The sequence below is a fragment of the Ischnura elegans genome, chromosome 2 (assembly GCF_921293095.1).
Source record: "Ischnura elegans chromosome 2, ioIscEleg1.1, whole genome shotgun sequence".
In the NCBI taxonomy this organism is placed as follows: Eukaryota; Metazoa; Arthropoda; class Insecta; order Odonata; family Coenagrionidae; genus Ischnura; species Ischnura elegans.
This window is the reverse complement of record NC_060247.1, coordinates 123,434,547-123,452,357: the sequence shown is the minus strand read 5'-3', so window position 1 is coordinate 123,452,357 and position 17,811 is coordinate 123,434,547. Positions and strand designations below refer to the sequence as shown.

The 17,811-nt window shown below is 38.1% G+C and overlaps 1 protein-coding gene across 1 annotated transcript; it reads right to left on the bottom strand.

Annotated features, from left to right (window-relative positions):
- Positions 1 to 2,501: 2,501 nt before the first annotated feature.
- Positions 2,502 to 17,738, bottom strand: LOC124154561 (nucleolar protein 56). Its single transcript, XM_046528373.1, has 10 exons — positions 17,632 to 17,738; positions 17,342 to 17,546; positions 17,098 to 17,265; positions 16,738 to 16,936; positions 16,186 to 16,411; positions 15,861 to 16,075; positions 14,789 to 14,937; positions 14,579 to 14,712; positions 4,638 to 4,734; positions 2,502 to 2,684 (listed from the first exon to the last, which is right to left on the bottom strand). Exons 1-10 carry the CDS (start codon positions 17,632 to 17,634, stop codon positions 2,620 to 2,622), a joined length of 1,461 nt encoding a protein of 486 aa, XP_046384329.1. The 5' UTR covers positions 17,635 to 17,738; the 3' UTR covers positions 2,502 to 2,619.
- Positions 17,739 to 17,811: the final 73 nt, after the last annotated feature.

Sequence of the window (17,811 nt, the reverse complement as noted above, 5' to 3'; positions counted from 1 at the left end):
TTATGTTAGAATGTAACCCTAACGCTCCTTGAACGTTACACGGTTTTGCCTGTGCGAGAAAAAAATACACGGGACTTTACTATTAGTCCACTGAAGAAGTTTACAAGACCTTTTACATTGTACGGTTAAAACATGGGCACGATTTTTAGCCCTATAGCAGCCGTCCAGTGCCACACGGCTGTCGTATCTGCTTTGATTCACACTAGTCGGTTTCAGCCACGAAAGATTTAAAACCGTGCGGTTTTTTCCAGAACGGGCAAGAACAAGTAATGTGCAAGGGACGTAAAAGTCATTACCTATGATCATACTTTAACAGGTACATAGTTGATTTTTGGCCTTATGCGATTTTTTTTCTCCTTACAAAATACTGTATTGTGGGTTGCTTCTGTACGGCGGGTTACAGATTTATTGTTGTGGTTTTATTCCCTACAAAATTCTAAACACAAAACCACCTCCTTACCTATCCTGCGAGTTCAGAGTCTTGACACTGTCCACATAACAAACACGAGAAGGAATCATGATCTTGTTATACCTCATCACCCAACAGTCAATTACAACAAATCATTTACCGTTACTGCAGGTAGGGAATGGAATAATCTTAACCTTTCAACTAGGAACTCATCATCATTAGCATCTTTTAAGAGGAGACTACACAAAACACTTTTCACTTCATAACTAGCTGGTTAATATACATGGCACTGAGCAGTGCCCATGACAAAGTGTTATGTATCACTGAATATACATATACAGTAAAACCTCTTTACATCGTAATGGAGGGGACCAAAATTTGATGCATGGAGGTTCACTATAGAGAGGCTTCAGTGATAGGCATCATTTTTTCATATCCTTCGGAAATAAAAGGCACTACTGTCTTTAAAACCATTATATTTGTGTGTTCAAACAAACATGCATGCATTAGTGAACATATATTTATTAATAACAGAGAGTGAGCGCTATCGTATGGTTTTTTTTACCGTAATTTGAGAGAAAATGATGTGATCTCTTTTAATTCAACAGTCATTTAAAATGATTGGGATAGATGGATACCTTTTTTCTTATTTACTGTTAGTATGCTCTCATATGGAAAAAATGGCCACAACTAATGATTAACGTGAAAATTACAGCATATTAAAGGTGCATAAGTGAAACATTTATTGCTGAAAATGTCATTCCATTATTATTATTATCATCATGTATGAAATCGAGGCTGAATTAATGGTCTCGTTAATTAATGGTAATGGAATTAATTGTCTCGGTACAATTTGTGGAGGTAGTTAGGCTGTCTGGGGGGTATCTCCTTGGTATAAGTGGAGGTTTTACGATATAAAGAGGTTTGCCTATAATTTTACATGTGAATCTGACGGGACTGTAGGGGTGGTATGAAGTAAGGAGGTTTATGATGTAAAGAGGTTCACTACACAGAGGTTTTACTGTATTAGGGTCAAGGATCAATTCCGCCTAGTGGTGCTGTAAGAGGATGGATTCTAGAGAGGTTTTATTGTATATATGTTATATTTTATGTCGTAAGTGCATGTGTATATTTGTGTATACTTTGTACCTCATTAACTATGTTGTATTTCACATGTAACATGACATTAGCTTTCACTCACAATCAGTAGGTCTTTGCAAGTTTTTCATGCCCCCCTTCTTGTGTGGGCGTTTTCCTGTAGTCTGTTTTTTTGCTGAAGGATAACCCTAAGGACCCTTATCCTCATGTTTTTTTCCAACACATAGAATCCCTTTTTACACAAAATTTTCACATACACTTATTCATTTTATTTGACATTTCACAAATAGTGTATATTGTATATCTTTTGCATAGTAAACCTTTATCTACCATTTTTAAATTTGTTTGCATTGACGCTATCAAGGGGTCAGGTGGAATAGGCTCAACCTTGCCCAAATAAAGACATATTATTACTATTGTAGAGATGATTCATTTACTGATTATGAAATCAACTGCCAAATTTCACAATTTATGCAGAATTTAAGTCATATAGTGTCTGGATAAAAGATTCAACATCATTGACCTCAGTTTTCAAAATAAAATCTAATGAAAAATGATGGAACTACCTTTACGTGTAATATCTCTAACCCTGCTGAGTGAACGGCAGTGAAATATACAACAATTGCCATGGGAATTATAGAACCTGGATAGCGTAGTGGTCTGCACATTGGCCCGGAAAGCCAAAGGTCCGTGGTTCGATTCCCGGTCCAGGGGAATTTTTTCTCATGGCAATTCTTGTAAACCTTCATGATCTATATTCCCACTTCTATTTTCTACAGATGCATGTTTCATAAAACCTTCATATGGAATACCTTGTTAAGAGAATAACTTTCCTAGAGCTACTAACTCATTTATTGGGCCAATCAAGTCCTTCATTTGAATTCAATTTCCCAGGGACACCAGACGACTTCTGACCTGCCTAAATGTCCAGGTCCTCCTGCACAGAAAAAAAGTGACATTTCTGGGTCATGGGTACACAGAGAAAAAGAAATTGTTACATTTGTAGTTGTATATTTCATTAAAACTCTAATCAAAATAAAACTTTCTGAATATACCAATGATTCAAAAGAAAAAGATGAGCATAAACATAAGATGAAAATGGATTCACTGCGTTAATCTTCTGTTACAGATTTACTCTTCTTTTTCTTCTTTTTTGGGGGAGTCTCAACAGCATCACCTAAGGAAAAAAAAACAAGAAATAATAACAAATGTCCAACGACCACAGGATTTATTTGTGTAGTGCTTACACCAATTGCAGCAATGCAAACATTGAACGGGTTGATTACCTTCCCACCTATGGAAATAACCTAGATCTTCAACAACCCTTGATTTTATGCAGAGCCAATGTTTCAGTCTCTCCCAACTACTTTATATCTCCTAATATATCCATCACTCTAATATTTTGAAGCTCCGTAGCTGACCCATTAGGTTCTATCATATTTTAGCCAGTAAAAATAGTTTTCTCCACGTAAATAATCACTGTAATGATCATCCTCACAATTAGTTTATGAATAATAATGAGATGCAAAAAAATGCTAAAACTACTTATTATTTCCTGCTGTTGTGGCACCAATAGGTGACAGAAAATTATGGCTCCGGGTATCCTAATTAAGACTATTAAAAAAAGGTGATCAATATTTAAACAAATTTGAACATCTGAATTATTATAACAGTTGGGTAGTTTTGGGGGTAGCCAAAGCTTAAAAAAAGTTCATATTTTGCTGAAATTTTATGCTTTAATTTAGTTTGCAAAGATAACGAAAACAAGAGCATTACATTAAGCATGCACTTAGAATTCTTGGCATCATCCCTTTGAAATCTGAAGATTAAGGGGTGAACTCGGGGGGGAGGGGAGCGCAAAATTAACAACCAAACACAATTCAACATCAATTAATACTGTCCCCAAGGCAAATATTGGCCCCAAATTGGCAAATATAATTAAATGAAGTTACTTATACTGTGGAACTTGGTTAGTATGCTCCTCCTTAGCACATTTTCCTCCTTAGTACAGTGATTTCCCTCGGTCCTGGTACCATCCGAGCAAAATACAGGTAAAACTATTTGGTTAGTACGCTTAAAACAGTGGCGCCTTCCTGGGTAGTACGCTCAATTATTTGCCACAAAGCAACCAGCAAGTCGTTTCCTAGTATATTGTGAGTGTGTTTACCTCCGAATTCATTATTTATTTTATCATTATCAGCCATTGATCTTCTTACATTAATCCCACATCTCTTTTTTCACGTTGCGGGAGCAGACAATGCTATGGATCTCCACGCAAAACTTAATGCAAAAATACTTGATCCCGGTACAAGAAATAGAAAGCAGAGAACATTGGACAAATATTTTAAGAGAATTTAAACTGAAGAATATAAAAATCTGCTAATAATAATCCTTAAATGTCTTATTAATCATCACATCAATATCGATATATTCATCGACATGGGATCAATCCGAGAGTGTGTATCACTGTTGCGAGGATTTATGGTAAAGAAAATGTTGACCAATTTTTATGATTTTTTAGAACAACCAATTGACTTAGGCCAAGGTTTTCGCCCTTTTCTACGAGTAATCTGAGAGAAAGAAGAAATGACTTAGCTTAACTTGTCCTCTTAATACATATACGACAGATCACAGGAGAATGACGATGTTTTTATGTAATATCCTCTGGGAAATCTATGAAAACAGTGATTTTAATTTTCATGGTAGTTTTTTTGGCAGTTTAGTGCTAATTTACCACAGAGTATATATACCGGCAAATTCTTATGTGTATCACTAGTCTTGAAAATGGTACAGTGTAACCGAAACTAGTCGGCAATAAAGTGTGTGTTTTTTGTAGAAAAGCTAAGTAATTTCCTTCCAACCACTAATTTTCTTGATTTTAAATGTGAAAAGAGTTCGGGAAGGCGATCCTACAAGAACTTCGGACAGACTTCGTACGTAATTATGATAACTTTTCCACAGATTGCAATTACCCCAATTGCTATTACTGACTTCCCTGGTTAGCACGTACATTTTTTCTTGGTCCCTTCAAAAACATACTGAAGAAGTTCTACTGTACAAGCATCTCATTAAACACACCATAGCAAAAGATTTTACAAAAAAATAATGGCCAATGAGCAGGCACGCTTACCATTTCCAACAAGTGATACATCTGCATCTCCATTCACTTCACCGTCCTCTCTTTTCCTCTTTTTATCCTTCTTCTTCTTTTTCTTAGCAGACTTGGCCTGAAGTGAAAAGTCCCTCAATCAACAATACTTTACTCCAAATCTTTTGCAAAACAACTAAAATAGATCAAATCTCAGAACATAAAATAATAAATTTAAACTCCTAAGCAATTTTTCAAAAATACTAGAATCGTATTTTAAATCTTTTACTCAATTAATATGTTAGAATTTCACAAGTCTGAAATAATTCCATAAATTAACAACCTCTAATTACTATTGTATTAAAATAAAACAGTTAAAATATAAAACACTGCATGATACAGTAAAGGTGGAAGACATCGCTCTAAGTACAATGGTACAACATCATACAAAAATCAAGCTGTCAGTTGTCGTCCTATGTTAGAAGTAAGGGGCGGAGAACCCAAGCAACCATACACGTTAGTGAGCACTAGGTACTACGACCTTTACACCAGAAGCCAGTTATAAATAACACTAAAATTTTATTTAACAGTTTCGCACCGGACATCTGGTGGAGCCGACGGGCATTTTCAAATGTAGAACATCTGACATTGGGTATAGCTGTTGCAAAATTTTTCAATGCAAACCACCAGGCATCGGCTTTGGCCAACACGTAGGAAGGGAAGTAATCACTGCAGTAGCAATTGTCTGATGCATTCAGGCCCAGCCTGAGACCCAGCTTAGCGGATCCTTAGGGCCACTCCCCATGCAATAAAGCACGACCCTCCCACTAATTTATGATCATCCTCACGGAAGGAATCTATTGGGAAGTGGTTACATTGTCAACAGTTTTTTCGATGATATGTTTTGTTGCATACCACAATTTTTTTATACTTTGAAATGAATTTTTCCTTTTTCTTGGTGCGCAAGCAATTTTTAAATGAAATTTTAGTGTTAAAAATAATGGACTTCTGGACTTACAGCCTTTTATCTACTACATAACTTTGTTATTATTAACACTAGAAATCTGTTTTAAAGTCCACAATGATTAAAAAAATGTTAGTAATTCTTTTAGACGAGTACGTTATCAAAAATAAAATACTATGTTTGGTTAAAAAACACTGGTAATGCAGACTGAGGATTCACGTTAAGACAGGGTTAGTGTGTCTAGACCAGTGGCCAGGGTAAGGGATGGGCGCCCCTTTTAGTTGGGTCCCAAATCTGAGGGACGAAAATACCAGGGTAACTCCACCCCAAAAAAGAGCTCCGCACAGAGAGGTTTAAAATATTCTGAAGCTACTGGTAGCACAGAAAACGTTTGTAGTCACTGGCAGGAAAGGGTTAAAAACTGCTTGCATACAGAAAAAAATTATTCATTCCCAATAGGGTGGTTTCCTATTATTTTTTTATTGCCTAAATCGAAAGATTATTACTCCTGGAGTACGTATTTCACGCTTTTAGATTTTTAAATGACGATATCTATTTTTCGCGATCAAATGAAAAGTGAAAAATTTCAAGCGCGCGAAAACGCGACGCGTAAGTAGGAATGAAGGGAAAAAGTCCGTACGACGCATTTCTGGTTCCCCCTCCCGCCTGGTAGGTGACCTTGATCGAGGCTCTGAGCGCTGATAGGACGCAGGATGCTAACGGGTAGCTGAGTACCTTCCTGTCTGGTAGCGCATGGCTTAAAAAAGGTTTATTAATACCTTATCAATCGAAGAAAACTTTCCGACCTTAGCCAGTTTTAATAGGTGATTATTAAGACATGTTTCCCTGAGCTCTGTGCCTCATGCATGCATTGGTAGCCTCTGACGATGCATAACTCCTATCCTCTCGTGTAGAAACTAGGTCCCTGTGACGTCACGTGGAGTGGAATCGCATGGGCGCCAATCTGGCCTTTTTCAAATGAGGATAAAATTTGACCCTTGCCATTCGTCTAAACCGGTATTTCAAAAACTAAATAATTTGTGTACTATTAATACACTAATGGTGGGTAACGAATCATCATCAATGCCTTTTGTTTTCTTTGATGAAGGAAACTACCCTATTTTGGAAAATTTGTGACCTTTTTTTCCCAAAAAATCATTGACAATTTAACCAGTTCACCACGGACTCCTGCTTAGAGGATCATAAATGAGCAGGAGAATTGGGTCCAATTGCCAAGAAGAGGCACAATGCTAAGCTGGGTCTCAGGCAGGACCTGAATCAATACTTTCTCAGTGGTCACTTCCCTTCCCCTGCATCAACTATGGCTTACATTTTGACAAATGCTCATCCTCTATAGCCAACACATACGGCATGGAAGGGTTAAATATGCTTAGTAAATACAAGAGATGAGTTGGTTCCAATTTTTTAATTCCAATTCCGATCCTTTCAAATTGATTCTCAATCCTGATTCCATCGATTCTTATTCATATCTATGAGTGGATGGGATATTGATTTGTCAGTAGCATTGCGATCATTAAAATTAGATGATTAAATGGAATAAAATAACAAAGACAGTTAAGTGGGCCAAAAATTTATTTATTAAAAATAGCGAATAAGTATGATACAGTAAACTCTCAATTGTACGAAGCAGGATATTACAAAGTTTTCGATAATACGAAGTGAAATTGTGGTCCCAGCAAAATGCCTATGGTAAATACATGGTGCTTTTTGATAATACGAAATTTTTCGAAATTATGAACTTCAGGCTCCGTCCCCAGGAGCAAATGGCATTCGTTTATATGAACTACGGCAAAAAAATTGCCAAAAAAACTAGTTATTCTGGCAAAAGTAGCAAAAAAAGGCTTCTGAATGTGGTGCATCAAAGTGTGAAATCTTAAATGATAGAGCAAATTTGGAAGGAAAGGGCTGTGGCTGCCAAAATTTCCCCATTTACGTGCATACTCGTAAACGTTGCGGCGACAATAATTTGTAGTTGAACATGCGAGGAAGGTCGCGTGGGGTATTTCTTACACTCCCACTTTACCCTACATAATTGAATCATTAATATCCAAGAAAATGCTGCAGGTCCATAGAATCGCTTGAATTTCAACATTCTTGCTGGGAAATATGCGGCCTTGTGACAATAAATTTTAAATCAAGAGTTGGATATATGAGGAAGGAAGAGAATTAAGACACTCAGTGATGGAGGAAATATTTTTCATTTTAAAGTTTCATTTTAGAGATAACTTTACATTTCGAATGGGGGAAAGGTCGGGAAAAATACTGTGGTTGTCAACGACTAAGTGGGGAGATGAAGTAAGGACATCACAGATGATATCATACATTACACACGAGCCCATATGGCTCCTCTATTGCCAATTTGAACGGAGTTTTGACGATACTGTGCATTAAGTGTTCACGTAATTACCTTGCTATCCATGCACAAGGGAGGCAGTGACTGGCTATCTTTCGTCCTGGAAGCACTGAATCGTAAGGTATGGGCTTCAACTAAATTCATAAGAGAGTGTGCGAAGGGCTTCAGTCGATGCCTAGCGAGTGTCTAAGCAGCAAATAGTGGAGTATAAACAGCGGCCGGGACTAGACATGCATTCAGCAGTGAAGTCAAAGATGAAAGTGAGGAAGAGTATTTTAAATATTTGGCTCTATTTACCACGAATTTATTATGCAGGCTACTCGTAATGAAGAGGCACTTCCAACTCTAATCATGAACTTTCTTGTAACACTCCTACCCCTTCCCCATTCCGAGAGATTCTTTCCAAAACCTATGTTTACTCTCTCCTACAGCCTTTTGCTAATCTTCATGACACCCAACTTACAAATCCCAAACCCCCCTCCACTAGCAATTCTCCCCTTCCCTAGCATTTCCCGGTGATGACCTTGAGTGTGTTGTAAAAAACATGGCCCCCAAATGTAGTCTCAGGCAAGGCTGAAGGCCCTTAACCCCCCCCCCCCCCCTCTTCCTCCCAACCACTGCACCTCTCTTAATCCTGCCCCCACTTTCTCAACCATGCAGCACCCATCCCACTCTTATTTACACCACCCTTGGAATGCTCTCTGACCATAGAAGTGCATGGTTCATCTCTACTGGCAACAGGGATAATTTTCCAACTAGAGAGAGGCCGGAGAAGTATTTTTCATTATCGGGGAAAGGAAGAGGAAAACTTTGTTATCCACATTAATTTTATTGGCTACGACACATGTTTAGTCATTTCTTGACATGTTTGTAGTCTGTTCTTGCTCCCGTAAGACTTGGCGGATTAGCATGCTCTCCCACTCCGTTCACCCAGAGATACAGCTGGGCTACCTGCCTTGCCAATTCCGTATCTGACCCTAATCATTTTAGCCAAGATAGGAAGCACAAATAATGTATGTACTGGGAAAACTAAACGAAACACCAACTTTTTCAAATCCATTATTTTATGTTCATGGAATTAAAAAATGAGCATATTTGCTAAATATTTGAAAAGATTGAGTCAAATTCATTGTGAATCTGTACAGAAAGACGAGGGTGGTAATCGCTCCGATACATTCAGTGAAAGCTTCAGTTGGTTCCAGAATTTTAAACAGCAAGTAGGTATTTTCATTGCGGCCATATCAGGTGAGTCTGCAAGTGTAGATACCGCAGTCATTGCAACATTTTCTGATGAACTCCAAGCTATGATTGAAAGTGGCTCCTTTCCCTCCTCAACTAGTTTTTAGTGTTGACGAGACGATATTGTTTTGGAAAAGAATGCATTCTCGTTCATTTTCAGGGAAGGAAAACCTGGGTCAGGTTTCAAGGCATTTAAAGACTGTTTCACGTAGCTGCTAATGCCTCGGAGGACTTCAAATTCAAATGATTTATCATTCATAAAATCCGCTAGCTATGAAATGGCATTCAAAGTAGCATTTGCCTGTCATTTCGATGAGTGACAAAAGGGCCACATTAAGTGTTTTTAGACTGGTTTGAAAAATCGTCAACTGCCGGCAATGCATTACGAACCCTTGAGATAGCAGATGTTAGCCCACCTGCACAATAGGAGGTAATTTCAAAAGCATGTACGAATTTTTTTAAACGTGAATAAAAGTCTTTAAATGCATGCCTACTATATTTAAAGATATTTGAAACAATAAACATTTATATAAATAAGGTTTCCTATGGCTATTCATGGGAATATTTATGGCTTCGAGGAAATTCGATACCCAACACCTTTGCTACCAGGAACGCATCCCTATCTTCCCAACGTTAAAACGCTCTTGTATAACGCAAATTCGTTTAGCGCAAGACTCCAAGGAACGCATCCCTTGCACTATACAAGGCATGCGTGTATTTGCTACTGACCACAAAATTCTCAGATTAAATTCATACACAGAAATTTTCAATGTTACTTGATTATGTTTTCTAAGAGGGACGGAAATTTCTGTGATCATTGATATTCAACTTGAAAGAATGGGAAGTTTAAGGTTGCATGATTTTTACCTATCATTCACAGCATAAATTCAATAAGAGCATTAAAAAAAATTAAATCTTAAATAGCCACCGAAAACTTTAAACAAGGCCAATAAAGACAGAAAAATGGTGGTGGGAACAAAAGCAAACATTTTTTTGTGACTTATTATTTAAGGTTTGGAATTACGAAATTCTATATTACTAAGTGCCTACTTTCCGGTCTCGCTGACTTCATATAATTGAGAGTTTACTGTAGTGATATATCCTCAGTTTTAATAAAATACTCAACTGCTTCCGACATAAATAGTTAAAATTGATTGTAACTTGGTGAAAGCAATTCATTATTAAAATTAAAAAGAAGAACTTTCTGCTTTCACATTAATATTTATCCACAAATTTACGACCATGGTTTCAACATTAGACGTCATCATCAGGTGAACTCTACAGAGGTCCATCACATCCTTTCATACCAGGCTATGAGGGGGAGGGAGGGAGGGAGGTAACTAGGTTGAACGGATTGGTTAAAAGAGAAGAGGGAGGGGGAAAGAACTTGGTCATACGGTAGAAAAAAGTTAGGGGGAGGAGGCTCCCTTAGGCAGGTACGTCATGTCATTAGCCCAGGAATTTAGGGGTGGGAGGCTTAAAAGAGGGAAGTGAGAGTCATATAATAATTCGTTTACAATATTGTCACTGGAATGTACATGCTGCAAAATTTCCATCTGTTCCAAAGCATCTAATCTAGGTCCTTTAGGTTCAAAATGAAGCACTTCAAAAACAAAATCACTTTGAAGACTGTTATCTAGCAAATGTTTAGCAAATTGAGAAGTAGTCTTTTTATTTCTCATGCAGGCTTGGTGTTCTTTCACCCGTTCTTGAAATTGTCGTCCTGCTTGCCCAACATACATTACTATACAACATTCACATTTTAACCTATACACCCCACTCCTTTCTTCTTCTTTCACAAAAGATCCCATCCCAAGAGAAGTAAGGAGTGGGGTGTATAGGTGCCGTTCCATTATCCGTTCAACCTAGTTACCTTCCTCCCCCCCCCTCATAGCCTGGTATAAAAGAATGTGATGGACCTCTGTAGAGTTCACCTGATGATGACGTCTAACGTTAAAACCATGGGCATAAATTTGTGAATAAATATTTATGTGAAAGCACAAAGTTCTTCTTTTTAATTTTAATAATAAATAGTTAACTTAATATGTATGTAACATACACAGCAAAATGACTCAAGTGTGTGGTGGCCTTTATATCCCAAGCTTATAGTAACTTGTAGCCAGTGGCGGCTGGTGGTAATTTATCTAGGGTGTGCATTAGAGCAGATATAGGATGATTTAATTATATTATGTTAATCCTAATCCCCGAGCGTCATATTTCGTCGTAATAGAATACATAGCAAGCAAAACATATCACTGGTACACTCTACCCTTAAAATTGCATGAACAGAAATAATACAGTGGAATCCTGATTTAAGGTTTTTCAGGGGGGACACAATTTAAAACACTAAATGCGGACAAACACTAAATGCGGACAAACACTAAATGAGGACATGCCATTTTTTTCAGGTTTTAGGGTCTGTAATGAATGGAATGGCTTTTTATGAATAAAATATATTATTTTAAGCAACTAATAGGTGCTGCATGCAGCAAAAAATTCATTGATTAAATTTTCTCTGCCCAGTGAGGGTTGGATAATACTTTTCAGGAATCAGCTAAAAAAATGGGTAGTAGAAATAAGTAGGTAATGAGAGGATGACAATTGCTTTAATGAAATATTTTAAGAAAATTATAATGTACATCAACTTAAAAGTATTCCCACGGAATATTATTATGGACGTTAGTGATTCCATTTTTACTCATATTTCAGTCGTCTCAATGAAATTTTAAAATTTGTTCTATAAAAGTGACATGTAGGTGACTATAGCATTTCTAATGTAATAAGAAAATGTGTAAGCATGTCCTAAAAAAATCGTCATTGCAACAATAAAGATGAGTGAAATAAAATGACAACGGAAGATTGCTAATCCTGAATTCCAAACTACCGAATGACTAGTAAAAGGGAGGTTTATTGGAATTTTGTCAACTTAACGTTTTCTGTAGCGTGCGAAAGATCCACAGAGAAAAAATCATTCGCCTTGACCGGGATTCGCACCCGGATCCTTTAAAACTTAAATCCCGGTATACTTTAAAACTAGTTTTCTGTAGCCTCCGCGAAACGAGGGATTTATGAGCCTTTAAAAAGCCTCCTGTGCGCACATTTTGGATTTCGAGGTCATCCAAAAAAGCAGAATCTTATTTCTAGTATGCCTACAAGTCGATGTTGATTCAACTAAATGATAACACCAGATTGTAGCGTGATCCGCGGCCTCATGCAGGTCGAATGGAGCCGGGAGAAGTTGCTTACGCGGCGCGCTAATCACCTTGACGCCGACTCACCTTGTTTCACCGCAGCCTTTAATAAAATTTGGTTGGACCTTGAATAGCGATTTGCTAAACTCTGTTAAGTGAAAAGGCTTAATCTTCAACAGAACTGGATTTCTTCTGACAAATTGTCAGTGCCTCTAGAGTTTGGCAACTTCGTCCGAGTTATGATGTCGAAGTCAACCACCATGGGCAATCCTGCTGGATTTTCGTATTTTTCCGCGCTCTATCCGCGATCTTTTTTTACCGTGATTATGCGGTGATTTTTTTCCGGCATGAGCGATTTATTTAGAGTCATGGACCGTGATAGTTCGTCAAAACTCAGATTGTCGTTCCCTTTTGACATAAAATAGCCCCAGATAAATATCTTTGAATCGACAGCGATATCAACCAACCGCATGTCGGTAAATGGGCTCGGGGATATCTAAATTATGATGTGAAACATTGTTGTTCCGTAGGGAAAGAATGCTCTCTTTCACGATCATGACAGGGGAAACGCTTCCTCGGTTCTTTTTCTGTTCCTCCGTGGAAACTGAAATCTATAGAAAGAATCATCTGGTGAACTGCGCAAATGATATTGTGTCTCCTCTTTTGAAAAGAGAAAGTAGCAAACTGAAAAAATATTGGGCTAATAATCGACTGCCCGTTGGGAGTAGAGTTGAAAGGGGCATAAGCCATCAATTGAAAACATAACGAGAAAACCATTATTGTAGCGGCCCTCGGAGGATAACTCGTGTCATCAGTCGTCACGTATCATCGAAGTCAAGTTCAAGAAGTGAAGGATAAGGTAGTTTGAGGTTATTAAGGGATGACTTTGCTCCATTAGATCGGATCTGATCCAAAAAGTGCCTGGTGTTTGGACTAGAAAGGGAGCGAAACATTACGAGAAGACATCACCCAGCTAGCGAGTTGAAGGTCCCAGCGCTGCATTCGCGGAAGAAAGCAGTTGAAGAAGCGTTCCCCGGTATTCTATCGACTCTTGGTAAACTTCTATGGGACTCATCTTGTTGACGAGCAGAAATTCGAAGATTTGGATAATCATTTGCCCGAACCGTCATGAAAAAACGTTAAATCGGGCAAAAAAATCTTGTGCGGGAAAAATTTTTACGACCATAAATGCAGAAAAACGCAAAATGCGGAAACACTAAATACGGATTATTTTTATATTGTTCTAATAGGGAATGAATCGGGACCCCAAAAAATAAACGCTAAATGCGGAAAAACGTTAAATGCGAAGACGTTAAATCCGGATCCGACTGTATTAGCATGTATGAAAATAATTATTCTCAACACACCTTTACAAGTGACGGTAGTTGAAATTCATTCTCTTTTCCTTACACCCTATGAGGAAGTAGTGTAGAAAACTGCGATACAGATGGCTCTGTAGACGGACTAGGATCCTGGGCGCAGGTAGTGTAGGTGGCGGCTACACCACTACACTACCTGCTAGTCAGTCACCAAAAACATGCGCGTGCGCATTCGCATGGTTTTGAGTCTGCTCCCATCGCCCCTTTGAACAGCACATACACCCGCTTACCTCATCCCGCCAGAGCTCCCTTAAGCGATCGCACAGACCGAAAATGCACCCGGGATGATGCCACGGGATCGCACACTTGTAGAGCGGTGAATTCGAAAAGGAGATAGCTGTAGCGTTCGGAGGCTCATGTTTCTTGCATATGCAGACAGTACTTTTATCCTTCGCGTTGCAAAGGAATAGTTTTCTTTTATAATTTATTCATCTTTGGGTGTGCACTTGCTAACATGCTTATACGCACGCGCCGCCACTGCTTGTAGCCATATTTATCTCAATCAGAATCGACTTCAGGCTATCAATTCTCAACTCTGTGCCTGAGAATCGATGGAATCGAATATTGTGATTTGGAAATGACTCATCAATGGTATATCTTAATCTTAAGTATTAGTGGATGAAATATTATCATGGCATAAACTTATCAGAATCAATTACATAATTTACCAGTCTTAACGGTTAGCTATACCTATGAAGATTTTGCAGACTTGAAGCAGAGTTTCAAATAACATAACACAAAAGAGTCATGCAATCGGTAGAAGTATATCCCAAGATAAATCCCATTACTACACCACAAGACTTTGGAAATGTTTGGTACATGAAATTTTTACTTACCAGTTGAATGGCTTCTTCCACAGCTTCCATCATCACATCAATATTCTTCTTAGGAATCTCCCCAGATTCATAAAATTTCAGCCGATCTTCAACCTGCTGCTTTAATTTCTCTCCATATACCGAACTTGGAGTTTCTGAAATAAGTTTTATAACATGCTATAGAGAAATGCGATGGAAGATTTCCAGTGCGAGAAAACAAGCATCACCCACCAGCAAAGCAGTCTATTCTCGAAGCAATTGAACACTTGTTTGCCAAATAACGAGATATTCTGCCTTTATTTTTGGAACCAGCCCTTCCAATAAATGTGGAATGGTAAAGTAAACCATACTTTGGAGTATTCCCTCGGGTTTTGAGAGCTCTGCAAAAAGAAAAAACGAAATTTAAAGAACAATGAAAACATATAACCGCGATCTGGCCATGAGCCACAGACAAGATGGACTAAATGCATTACTCCAATACAGCGTTAACCCTCTTATAACAAAGCTGAGGATGCTGAGAATTTACAATGTTGAAATTGGACTTTTTCAATGTAGGGTCCCTAACATCTGAGCCCTACTTTGATGCACACTCCATAAATGCCACTGCAAATTAATGATGATAGACACTTTATACCTAATATGTAATAGGCCTGAATATTAATTGAATAATAAAATTAATCGCAGGTTCAGCCGCCTGCACCTGCTAATTAGGGCCATCATAAATGGAACGGTGAGAGTCACACTCCTATTCATAGTATATATCATGTAAGATTGCATCACAGGCATTCTCTACAATTCATAGATTAATCACAACAGTGGTTAACATAATAGTAGACCACACAAAGGCTGAATATAACAAAGGTGGTCAGCTGGACCATCCCAATGCGTGTGTGCACATTAGTCAACATGAGTGACATTCGCTGATATGAATGAGCAGGTAGGAGCTCTGTGAAGATGTCACTATGTTGAGATGTCTTTTGAATAAAGAGCAGTCTTGATAAATTAAGGAGGCAAACAGATATTTCCTCAAGAGATGAATTTCGATTTCGAGGGGTGTATATTTAGAGGTATCAGGCCACCCGCCAAATTTAAAGTACCTGCAAACCCCAAACTGGGAAGAGGGCAAGAGAAATTTAGATGTTATTCATTAAAACAGCCCATGTCATTATGATTTCATACACCTAGGAGAAATTTCTTTCACTTTTAATCCCATTAATCCATTCAAACAGCATTGATAAAAAACATTATGACACACAACGAGAGGGTAGCCATTGACAGCATAAAATATTGAGCGTTATCCTACCTAAAGAGAGCCTTTTCTGCACCAAGAATTTGCACAGTGGAAGCAGGGTACTTTGCCAGGTTTGTCAGCGACCCTGCATGAGCAATTAATCGGGCACCAACTTGCTCTCCCACCAATGTTGCCAAGGAAGGTGCAACATTGACCATTTTCTCCCTCAAGTACTCGGCTAATTGCCGCCTATAATCAGCAAGGGCGACAACCCTACCAGCAAATACCTGGAAAACAAAATAATACCATAGAAGAATGTGATGAAATTATGGAAAAATTCGAAACCTGAAGACATTCCGGACTCTATATTTACGATTTCACTGCATATTAAGTATACCTTCACATTTATAAGATCCATAGGTGATATGTCCATCCCCATTGAAGATTTTGCGGCAGAAAGTATAGCCCTAGCTTTGCTTTCATCTTGTACAACCTCCTCTAAAGCTTCCAAATGCTCTTCTGTGAGCTCCTTTCGATTACCAATCAATTTGGCAGCATTTGCGAATTGGTAATTTTCTGGAACTATTTTTACAAGTTCTGGAAAATGGTAAGAATACCACTCCCTGAAATAACCAACATAGAACATTAATTTAATGCATGCACATTATAATTTATAAAATACAAACACATTTACAGGAAATATTTCATTCTATCGGCATGATATTCCTCATTTAGAAATTAATATTGGCCAAAATAGGCCGATGACACAGTTATTCACAAACATGGGGTATTTGATGGTGGCTGAAATTAATAGTACACAAACTATTTCCGATTGATGTATAAACCAGTTTACTTGCAAAAAATTAAATTTGGATAACACATATCGCCCACAGTTCGGACTCATTCTCGCATAAACTTTAAGAAGGAAAGAAGTAAAAGTACCAACTACCTTATTCGCATTGCAAACGTATTGATGTCCTTGTCCAACTGATCTAAAAGGGCAATGCTTTGTATAATCATGTTGTCTGCCCTGTTAACATTGAATTTCACCTTAGCACGAGAATAGCTGTGCCCCAAACCGAGCTGTGCGGTGTCAGAAGTTTTAGCTGTAAAGCCTTTCACTAGATGATGAAAATGCATGCGAATTCCTGAAATAAACAAGTAACTGGCATGAGTGTATATAAAACGACTCATAAACAGAAAAGATAGGTTTGCATTTCCTAGAAGTCACAACAGATCAAAGTGAAGTAACACAGTCTACAGAGTACGAAAACGTACGCGGCATACTGAAGAAGACTCACAAACGTACCTCTAACGATTTCCGGCACTGCGCCACCATGCTGACATGTTATGGGAAGCACTTCTTGGATGGCACTTCCAAGTTTCGGTTCGATTACCCCTAGAATGATCTTAACCTTCTTCGTTGTCTGAGGTAGATATGTCTCCAGAAACAGAGACAACTCACCAGGTAAAACACCTAATAATAAAACTCAATAAGAGATTGCCGCAACAAATATATGTGATCGTGTCAATACGATTGAAAATAAAATTACCTTCAGAAATGCAATTGGCATTTTCCAACGCTACAGCGGCAGTTTTAAAAGGGGAAAATCCAATCAACTTCACAACCGAATTAAACCGGCTCACGTCCGTCACCGACTCTTCGACTTGTGGAAGCAATACCCCAGCTTCTTCGAACTCTTTAACTTTAAACAGCGCATAACCGGCCGCATGCTCAAAAAGCACATAAAGATGAGACTGTAACAATTAAATTTATGATTAATAACAAATTAGAATGATAAACTAATTTCCTCGACGTAACCGGATTAAGCCCACTTCTTACCATAGTTCTAGTCGAAATTAAGTGAATAGCACCACGTGAACACCATAAACAAACTTTACGCCATGGCGGAGAATCACGAACATCACTAACTTGAACTTGACTAAGATCCGGTTGTCAATGCGATTAATAAGAAAATTAATGATATAAATTGGTGCGTACTATCTGTATACAATTTTAAAA